Consider the following 16,019-nt stretch of genomic DNA (forward strand, 5'->3'; position numbering starts at 1 on the left):
ATTTTAGAGATGAGAAAATAGAGGCAAATAGAAGTCCAATGACTTGTCTGCGACCACAGAGCAGGTAAATATCTGAAGCTAGATTTGAATACAGATCTTGATGACTCCAGACTTGGCTCCCTATCTCTTAGGAGAAATTAGGTTTAGATCAACATCTCCCATGCTATACCAAGATAAATCCAAAATGGGTAAATGACTTAAATATAAAGAGTAAAAACATAAATAAATTAGGTGAACATAGAACAGTATATCTGTCATATCTGTGGAAAAGGAAGGAATTTAAGACCAAGCAAGAGATAAAGAACATTGCAAAATATAGAAAAAATGACTTTGATTATATCAAATTAAAAAAGGTTTTATATAAACAAAACCAATGTAACCAAAATTAAAAAGGAAGCAACAAACTGGGAGAACATTTTTAAAAGAAACTCTCTGACAAAGGTTTAATTTCCCAAATATATAAGGAACTAAGTCAATTGTACAAAAAATCAAGCCATTCCCCAATTGACAAATGGTCAAGGGACATGATTAGGCAGTTTTCATATGAAAAAATCAAAACTATCAATAAGCACATGAAAAAGTGCTAAATCCCTCCTGATTAGAGAAATACAAATGAAAACAACTCTGAGGTACCACCTAGCCGACTGGCCAAAATGACAGCCAAAGAAAACGATAAATGTTGGAGGGGACGTGGCAAAATTGGGACACTCATACACTGCTGGTAGAGTTGTGAATTGGTCCAACCATTGTGGGAGGCAATTTGGAACTATGTTCAAAGGGCTTTAAAAGACTGTCTGCCCTTTGACCCAGCCATGCCACTGCAGTTTGTACCCCAGAGAGATAATAAGGTGCATTTTGTACCCCAGAGAGATAAGGGAAAAGACTTGTACAAAAATATTGATAGCCTTGCTCTCTGGTGGCAAAAAATTGGAAAATGAGGGGATGTCCTTCAATGTCCTTCAAAGGGGAATGGCTGAATAAAACTGTGGTATCTGTTGGTGATGAAATATTATTGTGCTAAAAGGAATAATGAACTGGAGGAATTCCATGTGAATTGGAAAGACCTCCAGGAAGTGATGCAGAGTGAAAGCAGAACCTGGAGAACATTATACACAGAGACGGATACATTGTAGCACAATCATATGTAATTGACTTTGCTAATAATACACATCCAAAGAAAGAACTGTGGGAGCAGAAACAAGAATAAAAACAAATGACTTATCATCTGTTTATATGGATACAAGATTGGGGGTTTTGGCTTTAAAAGATTGCTCTATTACAAAAATGAATAATTATGGACATAGGTATAAGTGATAACATTTGCATAATCCAGCAAAAGTGCTTACTGGCTCTGGGAGGGTGATGGGGAAGGAAAAAAATGAAATATGTAAACGTGGAAAAATATTTTTAAAATAAATATTAAAAAAAAAAAGATCTTTGTCACAGTAACAAATAAACATGCCCAGGTGGTGGCGCTGAGGCCCAGCTACAGTGGATCATGCCCAGGGGAAGTGTCCAGCTTCAGCCAAGATGTCATTCACCCATCCTGGGCTTCGTCCACTCCCTGTCCGGCCCCAGACACGTCGGCTTCAAAGCTGATCTTGAGGCCTCTCAGGTAGAGCCGGAGGCTCTCGGCGTCCAGCTGAGAGTTCCGGGCTGTCTGAAGGAGCCTGGTGGCCAGGCGGTACACGGCCCTGCGTCTGGTAGTCTCGGGGGAGCTGCTCTGGCCTTGCTGCTCCTTAAAAACAGGCAGAATGGTTAAGCTGCACAGAGGCTCTGGGATGCAGTTTCCTGTTTCCAAACAACTCAAGCCCTAAGCGAGCAGCGAGCACGTGTCTGCGGAGCTCTTGTGACTGCACGACAAACTCTACATGTTCATTTGAGCTTTCTTCCACCCACCCAGGCCTAAGAAGGCAGCTTGTTAGACTTCAGAAAGAAACGGGAACCCCCTGATGTTTTACGACAAACACCCAGGAAGACAGGACGACGGCGCTCTGGAGAGGAGCAGCAGCAGGTAACTGGGAACAAGGCGGAATGGCCAAAGCACCGCCGGTCCACGACCCGACTGTGAGGAACAGCCAAGGGCACAGGCCGGCCCAGGGCACGACACACACAATCATACGACAGGTAAAGACTGACAGAAACGGCACGAATGCTGAGAAACTGGAATGGCCAAACGAGGCCTTCTAAAGGCGAGAGATGCCGGGCTTCTTGCTCTCGTGGGGGAACATCGGGGTCTTAAAAGGAAAAGAGAGCAGCAAAGATTTCCCCTAGAAACGGGCGCCCCAAAGAGCAGATTCCCAGGAAGGTCCCCCCACGTTTTTCACTGGCATTCATTTACAAAGGGGGTTGGCTTCTCCCTGTCCAGTGAGCCAAGACCAAAGACTTTGTCCGATCCTCCCTTTCCAGAGCAGGAGGCCCGAGACACTCCCCTGAGTGGACATGGAGGGAGAACAGGCTGGAAGCCGGCCAGCCCAAGAATTCTCTGGCCAGCCCTTTCAGGCTAAGTCAAATGTAAATTAAATTGTTTGTTTGTTTGTTTGCTAGCCTTCTGCCTTCGGAGGCCAACAGGAACCAACCTCATAGCCTCCTGCTGGAGGACAACAGCCACATCCTCCTCTGCCATCCCTCTGAGGAGCGCCCCAGGCCCAGCCTCCAAAGGCCTCTCCCTGTTTGTTCTGGCTTCAGATGGCTCCAGGGAGGCCCAGGCCAGCCTTCTCCCTGTTTCTCCCCAGGTTCCTCCACCCCAGCCTCTGTGAGGCCCTCCAGCGCACATGGGCCAGGCCCTTCTCCCCGCTCAGGCACGGAGCACTGAACAAAGGCTGCCCAGGCGGCTCCGGGCAAGGGGAGCCTCCCCAGGGGTTCCTCTGCACGGGGGCCTTTTTCTCCTCCATTTTCACAAGTCTCGGCCTCTGGGGTCTGCCGACTCTGCCCTGCAGGTCCTTCTCCAGCGCTGGGATCCTGCCATGTTCCGCTGCCGCCCAAGGCCTGACGAGCTCCTGGCAAACGCGGTCTTTGCGGCCTGTTCCCCGCCATCTCTCTGGGCCCCGAAGCCCGTGCGTCTGCCTCTGACGCCGTCTCCGGAAGTCCAAGTCTGCTGCTCTTGCCCCGTTGGGGGAAGCTCCTTCTCTTCCGGTTCTTCCCCTTGCTGAAATCATGCTGACGGCACCCCCCGCGCCTCCGGCCTTCTGCCGATCGTCCTCCTCCGCAGGAGCTGCTTTCCTGATCAGGTGCCCTTTGGACCTCCGAGTTTCTGCCCGGGGCCCTGAGGAGAGAGCCGGCCTTCCTGCCACTTCCCGGAGCCCAGGCTGGCCCAGCACTGCGGCCCTCTTCTCGGACCCAGCAACGCCTGGCCTGGCTCGGGAGCCCCTCAGGGATGGCCAGCATGTCTCGGACGGCGGAAGAAAAGGCTTCTTCCTGAAAGGATCGGGCCCTCCTCCGAGGCGACTCTCGGCGAGGGGTCCCGCCCTGGAGGGTCTCCCGGGAGGAGGCCAAACTGCTTTAGCACTCCTACACGGAGATCTCTTGGCCTACTACGGTGCTCCTCCGTGAGCTCTTCATTGCCAAGAAGGAATTCTATTCGGTGAGACATCAAAGAGATTTGAAAAATAGGTAAAAATGACATTTTCACACTAAATTTGTTTTGCTTTAGGAAATCTCTTTTTCACCAAAAGGCCTGTGAACATGGAATAGGCTAATGCGTGTAAATGAAGTCCTATGTTAAGTGTCCGGAGCTTCCCTTCAGAATAGGTCACTGAATGAGGTCCCAGAGAAGGGGCACAGGACGAGCCTCAAGCTCGGGCCCCTCTGGCCTCGGGGGGGTGTCTGGGGGGCCTCCTCTGGGCTCTTCGGCAGACTTTGCCACGGACCTCCCCAGAATCCTGCCGTCCCAACCCACTCCCGTGGAAGGTCACCTCGTGACGAGGCGTCTCACCGAGGACGGCCGGCCCCGAGGTGGAGAAGCCGCTCGCTGCCTTCCTGCCCCCTCGGCCCCCCAGCCGATCCGGCCGGCGCCTCTCTGGCGTCTGCCATCTGTAAGGCCCCGAGTGCCGCTGCCAGGAAGGCTGCCCAGCCTCGGCTTCCTCACACTTCCCCCACCACGCGGGAGGCCATGGCCGCCCGCCCAGGAAACAGAGCGGAGGCCGGGCGCGGAGGGGAGCCAGGACGGAGAGGTCTGGGGAGCAGGAGGAACCAAGGCCTTTCAAAGAAAGCTAGCCTGCAGGTGGACCCCAAGGGCCCCCCATGCTCCTCGGGCGCCTCATTATGCTCCTCTGCCCCCCACCAGGGCCCCATCAGCCGGCTCGAGGCTCTGAGGAGGCAGCGCTTCGTGCGGCCTCCCGGGTGAGACGAGCCACCTACCAGCATCTGCCGGATGACCTGTGCACGGATCGCTCGGGCCTCCGCAATGATGGACTGCGGGAGGGACGACGCTTCTGCGGCCTGGATGCCTGCCGAGAGAACGAGGGGGCCTCACTGCCAGGCCTCACTGCCAGTCACCGCTGACTACTAAAGGGTCTTAAGCCAGACCTGCGCCTTGTGGGGCAGACCAAAGGCCAGCCTCGGAGCCTCTCGGGGCTCCGCGAGGGCACTGCCGAGAAGGCCGCCGGTCCTGGGGGAGTCCTGATGACAGAGGGGGCCCCAAAGGCTCTTCCTCTACCGTCTTCACAAACGTGGCCCCTCGCCATCTTCCTGCCCCATGCCGGGGCCCCGCGAGGGGAGGCCACACTGCAAGGCTCTTGGGGACACCCCGAGGGATAGGGCTCTCGGGTGCTCCTGTCTCAGCTGGCCAAGCAGGATCCAGGAGGCGGGGGAGCTCCACAGGGCTCTGCCCCTCCTCCCCAGGTAGGATCTTTTCCTGGCCTCATCCCCTTCCCATAGGCAGGGCCCAGGAAGGAGAGCTGTACCCGCCTACGGAAAGGGCAGAGGCCTGGGCGGGAAGCGGAGGGAGGAGGTCCCCGTAACGAGAGAGCTTTCTAGTTCCACATCTGAAGAGAGAACCTTGTGGCTCGCCTCGTCTCAGCCCAGGAGTTCTAAACCCGCGATTCGCAGGCTCCCCACGTCGCGGATGGCTCCGGGGAGGCCCGTGAAATGGGAGGGGGCAAAAGCACAGCTCGGTTTCCACAGACTCTGCCTGGAAGGAGTCCGTCCTTCCATCCCACAAGCAGGCGAGGACCGCTCTGGGCAGAGGCTCCTCGGCTCCCTGCGCTGCCCACCTCTAAGGGGCGCCCTTTGACCTGACCGCAGGCCGGGGTGACGGCTCCACCTTCCATTTCAGACAGCCTCTTTCCCAGACGTGCTGCCGCAGGGAGCACCATCTGAACGCCTAACCTTCAGCTTTCTGAGTACGTGGGAAGGTTCTCTGCTCTTACACTCTCGGGGGGAGGCCTCGATCCTGGGCCGGGAATGCTCCTGGGCCCTTGCTTGGGGCACGCGCCCACTCTGAAAGCCCTGTGGACTCTCGAGGCTCAGAGGAGTCAAGGAGGCCCATCCGCAGGACCCCGCAGGAACACGACCGACGTTTCCCCACTACACTTTAATCGGGTGTGGTCCTTGCTGGCCAGAGCCTGGACAGGTGCCGAGTGACCGGCCCAGAGGGAGGTGCTGGAGACGGCCTGTGGAGTGCGAGGCCGGAATCCAAGGGAGCTCTGTAAGAAAGCCGGCGGGCCTGACCGCAGGGACCCTGGAGGTGGACCCACCATAATTCTTTTCCTCCGTGTGTCCCTTGGAAAGCCTGTAGGTGTACGTGATGGCCTCCCGGCTCCTCGCAGAGCTGCTCACGTGCTTCACTTCAAAATGGAGGTTCTCCACATTGGGAAAGAAGGCGTCCATTTGGCACAGTTCCAGGAAATGAGTGGCGAACAGCGTAAATGCCTGCAGCGGGGACCGGAGACGGCACACATTTAGGGTTCGGGTTCGGGTTCGGAGGGGCCGGGGAGGACCCGCACACACCCCACGGAACGCCAGGACTCACCGCCCTTCAGGGGGCCACGCAGGCCTCTTGAAAACTTGTCACCCCCCTCGATCTCAGGGCTCTGACCCTGCCCACATGGACCGGCCGAGCCAGCCCCCCGCTCTTCAGGAGCCCCAAGCCAGCCCGGAGCGCTTCTGGTGCTCTCCCTCCTGGCGTGAGGACCTCGTCTCTCCGTCAGGCCTCTGGCGGCCCCGGGGGCTCCCTAAAGAGCCTGACAGCCCCCAGAGGAGAGAAACAGAAGAGTACCTTCAGGCTGAGCAGGTGCTCGCAGACGGCAAAGCAGAGGCCGACGGCTTCCTCGGGGTCGGTCCCTCGGCCCAGCTCGTCGATCAGGATGAGCGACTTGTCGTTGGCGTTGTGCAGGATGTAGGCCATCTGGGGAGGGCGGGAGGGGCTCACTGCAGCGCCAGCGCCAGAACCAGCGTCGCCATGGCAACCACAACCGGCATGGCTGCCGGGGACAGGCCGAGGCGCCCCTCAGAGCCGGCGGCCCCCACTTAGAGGATCGAGTGGGAGGAAAGGAAGCATGAGTGGGGGAAGCCGAGCTCGGAGTGCCTCGCAGTGCCTTGTGCCCATGATGGCGAGCAGGACGGCACCAACTGTAACGCCGTCAAAGCGTGCGGCCGGCCCGACCCAAACCCAGAGGCTCCGAGGCTTCCCGCAGAGACCCAGTCCTCATCTCCTCCGAGAAGCCTCCCATCTGTGACCTCAGCGGCGCCACGGAGGGGGCACCCGGGGCGGCCTGCGAGCTCCCCGTTCAAGGCCTCCGCGCCGCGCCTTTCTGGTGGGGACGAGCCCAGAGAGGGTCCCCGGGGGGTGGGGGGGGGGGAGGCCGCAGACGAGGCCTCGTCTAGTCGGAGTCAGAACCAGAAAACCGAGGGCCCGGCCTTCCCGGTTCCTCCCTCCCAGGGAGTCCTGGGGGCGCCCCCCTCCCTGTCCCCCTCCCCACCAAGCCCTGGCAGGCGGCCTCAGAACATCGGCCCTTCTGCCTCTCTCCCCTAGGCCTGGAGCTGCCCTACACCCCGCCGGGGACGGAGGAACGAGGGAGCTCCCCCTCCAATCCAGGGACGACTCGGGGCGGCTCCAGGCCGACCAGGGAGGCAGAGCCGAGGCCCCCAGCTGAGAAAGGGGCCCCGAAGGACAGGAAGGTCTGCCGGGGATGCCCGGCAGAGGCCGCCGCCGTCCCACCCTCGAAGCCGGGCGGCCTGGAGAAGGGCCCGAGCCCGGCCACACGGTACCTCCTTCATCTCCTTCATGAAGGTCGACGCGTTGCTCTCCATCTCGTCATCCGTGCTGATCCGCGTGAAAATCTGCTCCGTGATTCGGACCGAAGAATACTGGGCTGGGACGAAGGAGCCTGCGAGCGAGCCAAGGAGGAGGCTGCGGAGGGGGCCCCGCCCGGAGCTCCCCCCTCTCCCCCAGCCCCTCCTGAGCCCCCGCGGAAGACGTCCGAGGAGTCTCGGGACAGATGAGCCAGGCCAAAAGGGAGCAAGGAGGAAACAGAGAGGAAGAATCCCCCCGAGGAAAGCCACTGGGCCAGGCCCGGCGCCACCACACAAGGGGGAGTGGAAGCCCTGCCAGCCTCCCCCGACTCTGTGCCTTGCTGCAGAGGACCCCCAAGCCCTGATGCCCCACGCCGGGCCTTTTCTTAGAAAAGCCCTGAAAGAAGCCACGGCAGAGAGGAAACTCCCCCACGCAGGGCCCAGGCCTCCCCGGGAAGGAGCCGGACAGCCCGGGGAAATCAGGGACAAAACTAATCCCGTCCTTGCGTCCAGCCTGGCAGAAAGGAGCCCCTCGGGAGGCATCCCTGCGCCAGAGCCCCTTCCAGGTCAGGAACTTTAGGGGCTCCTCACAGCCTGGAGCCCGGCCTGTTGTCCAGGCACTGCCGCCCCTCTGAATGGAAGGAAAGAGCTGGACTGGGGATGGCCATTTCCAAGAGAAGACCGTGCTGGACCAGAAGGATCCTGGCGCCTAAAATCGAAACCCTCCGGCCCAAGAGAAGGGGAAGGCTTGGGGACCGCATTTTATTCTCAGGGAGGATCCGGGTTCCAGTTCTCCTGGGCCCTGGCAGCGCTCACTCAAGCACCACTAAATGGCGGGTCCCCCGGCACGGGGAGCGTTTCTTTTCTCTACGTGGGGGCGCACAAGGCTCCAGACGCGGCTGCCCATTCCTCTCTCCCTGGCCGAGTGAGGCGCCCCCGGGCGGAGAAAAGAGGGGCTCTGTGCGTGGAGTTCTCTGTCCTGCCCTGCTCTGCCCCTCACCCCCCATCAGCACCCTCCTCACGCTCCCCCTCGCTCCCTGTCACGATCCAGGCTCTCGGGCCTCACTGGGCCTTGCCGGGCCTCCCTGGGCCCACAGATATCCCGGCTCTCCGGGAACGTGGTTCCCTGAGCCCTGCCATCCCTTCACCCTCTGCTCCCGTTTCTCCTCCTTTCCTTGACCGACAGGAAGGACTGACCTACAGCCGTTCCTTCCGTTTCCGGGCACTTCTCAGCCCCTTTCGATCTGAAATACTTCTTTCCAAGGCGATCCAGAATCTGTTTCTAAAACTTATATTTTCTGTTTCTGAACCAGCAAAAACCTGCCCTCTCGCTCTCCATCCCACTCACGGCCATGCTCAGAGGGAGAATGTTTAAGAAGCGGGCCCAGACGAGGATGGTCCAGCACAGCCCATTTCCACCCCCTCCACGAGGAGCCTGACCCGGATGTGGACTTCCAAATGCCCGCGGCTCGCCCTCCTGCGCTTGTGAAGTGCCCCAAGTCAGCTGGCCTCACCCTGGACGCTGGGAACCCGGGAGTCACCGAAGGACGCCGAGGGAGGGTGGCCAAAACCTGGCGGCCCCTGGGAACGCCTTGGCTGCCCAGAACCAGATACCCGACGCCTCGGGGGCGCCGGCTTTGGGGCAGCGTCTACGGCTCTCAGGAACTGAGGAGAGCTTGGCCCGGACTAGGAAGAACACCAGAGGCCTCTCTTGGGACGCTGAAAGTCTCCGGAGAGACGCAAGGCGAGGCCCTCCGCACCACTTACCGATCTGGGCCATGATCTGACAAAGAGCGATCTGCTTCAAGTAGGTCGACTTCCCGCTCATGTTGGGTCCCGTCACGAGGACGAAGTTGCTCCCCTCCGCGATGTAAGTGTTGTTGGCCACCGGCCTCTCCGCCGAGATCTTCTCCAGGATGGGGTGCCAGCCCTGCTTGACGGCGAGGGTGTCCGTGAATTCGGGCCGAACTAAAGGGGGAAGGGAAGATTCTAGAACACAAGCACGTGGGGCAAAGGCTGCACGGGAGAGCGGAGCGAGATGGTCTGGGGTCAGGGAGGGGGAGTCCGAGGGCTGCCCTTTCCTAGTTGCTACCCCTGGGTCGGCACATCTGCAGCTTCTCGAGGCTGCAGTTTCCTCATCTGTACAGTAAAAGGCTGGACCTAAGCCCAGGATCCTAGGCGTAAATCCATGTTCAAGATTGTTTAAAAAGAACATTTTGTGCTTTAGCTGGACGGCTTGTTACCGTAAAGGCTGAGTGTCTCTTCTTTAGTCTGAGCCCCCTTAAGTCCACGGTGTGGTGCCCAGGCCCCTCACCACTCCACGTGCCCTCCAGCTTGTTCAGACGTTCCCAAAGTTAAGTGTCTAGAAGCAAACCGAGGACAGAATAACGGAACTACGGCCTTCCTTCACTTAAATTCTCTCTCTGTCTCCGTGTCTCTCTCCCTCCCTTCTCCCCCACCCCCAAGGCGGCACCCATGACAGATTATTGACTCTCGCTGACTTGGCGGGCCACTCAAATTGCCAGATCTTTTCCGTGACTCCCTCATTCTGTACTTTTGAAGATGATTCTTTTATCCTAAGAGCATGACTTTGAGTTTAGCCCTCTTCATTTTTACCTTAGTGGATTCCGGCCATCATGCTAACCTGCGGTTCGTCTCTTTATATCAGTGATACCTCCCAAATCGGGAACATTTGGGCCTGATTTCAATTTTCTAAACATACATTTTTAAATGAGTCGTCGATGAATTCACAGAGTTCTCTTTACATTCCCTTTTATTTCTTGGAATAATCTGTGTATTATTCAAAATTCACCCTTAGGAGATCCCCATTCTTCTTCCAAGTCTCGCTGCCTCTGAAAGAAATTTGGACCGTGAGATCCTACTTATCTAAGACTGAATTAGAAGTCACTAAAGGTTCCAAATCAAAGTAGAAAGAGGTCTCAAACGGGGTGCTCCAAGGATTTGGGATGGGCCCTATGCAATTTAACAAACTTTGCTAATAAATCGGATAAAGGCATATGTAGCATCCCTAATTTACGTATGATCCCCGGATCATGTCACTGACCCAAAAAGACCTTAAAAGGCCAAACATGATTATCTGAAATTTAATAAAGATAGGAGTCTTGTAGACTTGGATTCGAGAAATTCAGATGACAGAGGCAAGATGGAGGCCCCATGTTTCGTCGGCCGTGTGTCTGAAAAAGATCTGGGGGCTTTCGCTCTGGATCAGGCGCCAGTACATGAAAGGAGCCAGAAATGATCGAGCTGCTTTGGGCTATCTTGAGAAAGACACCGCTTCTATGCTAGATCTGTTTCTATCCTCCCCATTCTCTCTCTCATTTTCGACCTCTTCTGATCTAGATGTAACCCATAAAAGCTAGCAAGAAGAGCCAGAAATAGATTCAATTTAACATAACTACAGAAATAATAAAATACTTGGCAATGTGTCTTCCAAGAGTCACCCAGCGACTAAATAAATCTAACTATAAAACACTCTGCAAAAACAATAAAGACTAAATAATTGGAGAAAGATGAATCACTCTTGGACAGGTCGTACAAATATAATAAAAAATTCAATGCTATTAGATTTGCTTATTCGGTGCTATACCGTCCACATTCTGAAACGATCAGGCCTACACACCAATGAAATCCAAAAGAAGAAGTAACCCTGCGTGCAAAAATATTTAGAGCAAGTCTCTTTGTGGGAGCCACGGATTGAGAAGTACCGGGCTGGGCCGCCTTCCTCCTGGGGAAGTCTGAACAAACGTAATCCAAGAATGGAATGGAATGGACTGTTATTCTGCCGCGAGAAATGATGAAGCAGACCATCTCGGAGAAAGCGGGGAAGCTCCTGATGAACTAACGGGGAGAAGAGAAGGAAGTATGCCGCCCGCTACGGGTGAAAAGTCGCCGTCTGAAAGAATTTGGATAAAATGTGCTGCTCCACTCCGGCGTCAAGGTGGCAAACTAAAATGCAGAGAGAGACATTTCTGGACCCGGCCCATGTGGGAATACGGTAAGCTGCACTGAGGAGATGGGGATTGAGCGATTTATTGTTTGGGTTTGTTTTGGGTTTTTTTTCTTCAATTTGGGGACAGAGTAGTAAGTGGGACAGATTAACTTGAAAAACAATTTTAAAAGAAACCCATCGCTGTTACGGTTTTATTCTAGAAAACAACTAAAGCTGACTTCGCCCTGGCGGCCTCTCTCCCAAGCTGACTTTCCCTGAAGAACCCGCAATCCTGGGGTCCGGCCTCTCTTTGCTCCCGGGTTCCTTGGGTGCTCAGGGAAACTCCTCGAGGCCTCTGCTTCCAGTCTGGGCCTCCAGATGTGGCCTCCATTGTCACGGCAATGCTCGCCGCTCTGTTTCTCCATCTGCTTTGTGGACTTGCTCAGGTGAGGACATCTTCTTAGAGTAGCGCAGCTCCGTTCTTCCGGCTATTCTTGTCATCCTCATCCAGCGCTGGCTTTTGTTGGTCCTGTTCTGGGGAAGGGGATCCTCTCAGAGACGGACTCTAATCACGGAGCTCATCCAGCACCTCTCCACAGTGCCCCGGAGGACACGTGGGCCTCCTTCCGCTGAGTTCTCCCCCTAGTCCTGCATAGCCCCACGTGGTGCAATGATGGGTGGCTGTTGAAGGCCTGCCTTCCCTGTGGTCTCCTTTCTTGCATTTTGTCTCCTATGAACTTCTGGCTCCCTCAAGTGCTATCTGCCCCAAATTGTAGCTATTTTCTATAATGTGCTTTCTCTCAAAGACAGCTTGGTAACTAGGCAGAAGCAATTACCTCCCTCCTCCTTCCCCTTCAACTTACAGTCCTTTTGGTTAGATGTTTAAGCCTCAAGGAAAAGCCATTTTTAGTAGCCCTTGTTAAGGACACTCTATCTTGAGCCTGGAGCTTATCATTTTTATATTTTAAGGCCAATCCTAGAATCCAAAATCCAATTCTCAGATAATATTTCTTCTCAACAAATTGCTCCCTTCTCACATCTGTCTTCCTCTTCTGGATTCTCTACCATGAACTGCCTGTAGTGATTTTTAGCACATTATCTGGAGCTTGAAGCTCATCAGGTTTCACATAGAATTCCATCATCCTCAGAGTACCCCAGTGCCCAGGTTCCATGAACCTAAGCCAAAGGGGCCAGAGAAAGGACATGTGGGATTCTGTAACAATGAAAGAAATTGAGTTGAATGCATTTGTTTTGAATGTACACTCTTACGCCAACAGGGGACTGCCCCAAATTGGCTTTTTGTCAATGTGGCTAGTTTTTATCCTTTTATCCCCAAATTCCTGCAATTTAGAAGTTGACTATGTTTAAGATCCACTGAAAAAAGACCAATCTTTTTTTGCCAGATCTCAGGGGGAAATGTGCTATTTGGAATTCTGGGGGTTCCATTTAAAAGCATCTGACAAACTTCCTGTGGACATGTGGGGACTTTGAAACTACATTTTCCGTGATCCAATGGGTTTCCGGTTTTGGACGTGGTGACGTCTCCAACGTATACGCAGCTTAAATTTGGAGGTCGGCCTTGAGACGACCTCTTTGACCACGCAGACAAGATGGGAGGAGGTACGGACGGGCGGCATTTTTTGAAATAGTCAGGCGTGGTCTTATATATTTTACCAACATGGCCATGGGAATTAAAATATTATTTTTCTTCATAATATCAGCCTTTATCATTTTTAACCATTACAATTCCATGAACTCAAATTCATCAGCCACAATCTTTCCATGAGGGATCAGAAGCTCTCAGAATGGCATTTTACAAGCAAAATGAAAACCATTCATTCTGCGGAAGAGAAAAGGGCTGAAGGCTTCTGAAAAGCAAAATGTAACATTTTACAGTAATGGAGGATTTTCCACAAAAATATAAACTGCTCAAAAGAACAGAAGAGTAAATAGAAATATTCATCCACTTTCATAGAAGGAAACTGAATTCATTCTAAAGGAACCACCAGAGAAGGGAAAAGGCCTGCCTGATCTAGATGGATTCATCAACAAATCTCAGCTATTTAGAAAACAATGACTATCTACACCACAAGGATCATTCTCGAACACTGAGAAAGAAAACGGTGCATCCATCTCAGTTTCTGAGATGTACCAAAGCCACGGAAAGATCAAGCAGAGGAAGAAATGAAGAACAACATCCCTAAAGAACGCTGATAGAAATGCTTAAGTGAAATCGTGGCCAAAAGACTCCAGAAATATCCCCCAAGAATTATTCACCAAAATAAAGTTCTATTTAGACCAGGTGCATGTGAGGATGATGTAGATGCAGGGAAAGTGCTTTCCCCAAATCTAAACCTGGTGCTGGTGACAAAAGAGGGAAGCCAGAAGGCCCCCTCTCCCCCCCCCCCCCCCCGTGTGCCGTTATTCTACCCAGACCAAGAAGTGCTGATGGAAGGAAGAAAAAGGCATTCAAGGCATCCCCACAGGCCCAGAGGACACGGAGCTCTCCCTTTCTGCGGTGACCCAGGCAAGGGGCAGACGCTTACGGGCGGCCTCCCTCCTCTGGGCATGCTCACATCTGGCAACCCTGCCTGGAGTTCGAGCCTCAGCTCGACGAGTCTTGCCAGGACAGGAATCTTCTTCCCACGTGTGCAGCTTGCCCTACACTCTCACACGGAGAAAAGAGCCTTTTCTGCCTTTCTCTGCCATCTTGGCCCTTAGCTAAGCATCCAAAGCCTGGGAGACGCTTGACCTGTGAGGCAGGGCCCAGCCAAACAATGACAGAAGCCCTAAAGTTGCTGGGAGTCAGGCACTAGGCCCACCGAAGACCTCTCGAGATGGGGGAAGTATCACTTCCTGAGTTCGAATCTGGCCTCAGACACTTCCTGCCTGGGTCACCCTGGCCGGTCACTTAACCCCGCTGGCCTCTGCTTCCTCCTGTGTAAAATGCCAGACCCTCCCATGTCTTTGCCAAGAGAATCCACTGGAGTCTGAAACACGTAAAGAGCGACTGGTCTGCCCATCCTGATCCTCAGCCAGTCTCCAGCTGAGGGTCATCCCCTTGGCTTTCCGTTTTCTACCAGCAAGAAGAGAGCTGCTAACAGTACTTCTGGACAGTAAGGACTTTTCCTTTTTCTCGGAATATAGGCCAGGTAAAGCTCTAACTCAGCAGTTCCCAAACTTTTTTGGCCTCCCGCCCCCTTTCCAGAAAAAATATTACTTAGCCCCACAGAAATTCATTTTTTAAAATTTTAATAGCAATTAATAGGAAAGAGAAATACCCCTGTGGCCATCACTACTCCCTGGATCGCTGCAGCACCCACCAGGGGGCGGTGGCGCCCACTTTAGGAATCACTGCTCTAATCCCTTACCCTGCCACCATCGTTTTGATGATTTCTGCTTTAAGTTATACACTGCTAAGCCCCCATTCGTTCCCATTTGTTCTTTATTCCTCTTGAGATGTTTTTCTTTTTTGGCCTCCAGTCTTAGAAACAACACTAGGTATTGGTTCAAAAGTGGTAAGGGCTGGACAATGGGGTTGAAGTGACTTGCCCAGGGTCGCTCAACTAGGAAACATCTGAGACCGGATGTGAATCCAGGACTTCCCATTTCTAGACCCAACACTCAATCCACTGAGCCATTGAGCCGCCCCTCTCTTGCGATTCTTGATCTTTTTTCTTCCATATAATTTCATCATTTGTTTCTAGTTCCATAAAGTAATTAGACTAATATGGCACTGAAGAGTAAATTAATTTAGGTAATCTTGTCATTTTTATTATATTGGCTCATCCTATTCATGAACAATTAATGTTTTTTCAATTATTTAAGTCTGCTTTTATTTCTGCAAACAGTTGTTCATAATTGTATTTCTGTAGTTCTTGTATAGACCTTGTAAGGGAGACTCCCAAATAGTTTATATATTCTGTATTAATTTTAAATAGCATTTTTCTATCTCTTCCTGCTGGGTTTTATTAGTATCCTATAGAAATGCTTATGATTTTCAGAAAATTAGTTTATATCTTGCAGTTAGCTGAAGTTATTAATGGTTCCAATTAATTTTTAGTTGGTGTTTTCAGGGACTTTAAACATACCATTATGTAATCAGCAAAAAGTGATCATTTTGCTTCTTCTTTACCTATGTACATTCTCTCATTTTTTTGGTCTTATTGATAAAGCCATTACATTCAGGACTGTGTCAGACGGAAACAATGACAATGGGTTTGCTTGAATTTGCTGGAAAAGATTTCATTTCTATCTTCATTAGAAGAACAGTTAGCTCTTGGTTTTAATCTACACTATTCATCATTTTAGGGGCAGCTCTGTTGTTCTCTACCATTTGTAACAGAAACAAATGCGGCATTCTGTCAAAAGATTTGTTATCTATTGATACAGTCACGGTTTTTATTTTATTTTTCATCGCCACCCTTAAGCTTACAGGTTTCCTAATGTGAAATCAACCCTGAATTCTTGGCAGAAACGCCTCTCTAGGATGGGTTGTTTTAGACTCTTTGCTAATATTTCATCCTAGGTTTTTGGATCGATGCCAATTAGGGACATCGGTCTAGGCCAGTGATTCCCACAGTGGGCGCCACCGCCCCCTGGTGGGTGCTGCAGCGATCTAGGGGAGGCGGTGATGGCCACCTTTTTTTGTATTACATTCTATTCTGAGTTCAGTAAGTAGTTTCATCATTTCCAGGGCGCTAAGTCATGTTTTTTCTGGAAAGGGGGCGGCAGGCCAATAAAGTTTAGGAACCCCTGCTCTGGAGTGTTGCTCGGCTCCTGCCAAGTTTGGATAGCGAGACCACATCTGTGTGACAGAAGGCATCGGTGGGGTCCT

General features: G+C 52.8%; 1 protein-coding gene across 1 annotated transcript in view; it reads right to left on the reverse strand.

Moving 5' to 3' along the window:
• Positions 1-1,537: 1,537 nt before the first annotated feature.
• The window catches only part of MSH4 (mutS homolog 4), a 58,040-nt gene continuing 43,558 nt past the window's right edge, over positions 1,538-16,019 (reverse strand). The window contains exons 14-19 of the mRNA XM_044673493.1: positions 9,001-9,201; positions 7,210-7,328; positions 6,218-6,346; positions 5,697-5,871; positions 4,360-4,448; positions 1,538-1,732 (exon numbers count right to left, since the gene is read on the reverse strand). Of these exons, the coding sequence (XP_044529428.1) occupies positions 1,538-1,732; positions 4,360-4,448; positions 5,697-5,871; positions 6,218-6,346; positions 7,210-7,328; positions 9,001-9,201 (908 nt within the window). The remainder of the gene's footprint in view (positions 1,733-4,359; positions 4,449-5,696; positions 5,872-6,217; positions 6,347-7,209; positions 7,329-9,000; positions 9,202-16,019) is intronic.

The sequence above is a fragment of the Gracilinanus agilis genome, chromosome 4 (genome assembly GCF_016433145.1).
Source record: "Gracilinanus agilis isolate LMUSP501 chromosome 4, AgileGrace, whole genome shotgun sequence".
In the NCBI taxonomy this organism is placed as follows: Eukaryota; Metazoa; Chordata; class Mammalia; order Didelphimorphia; family Didelphidae; genus Gracilinanus; species Gracilinanus agilis.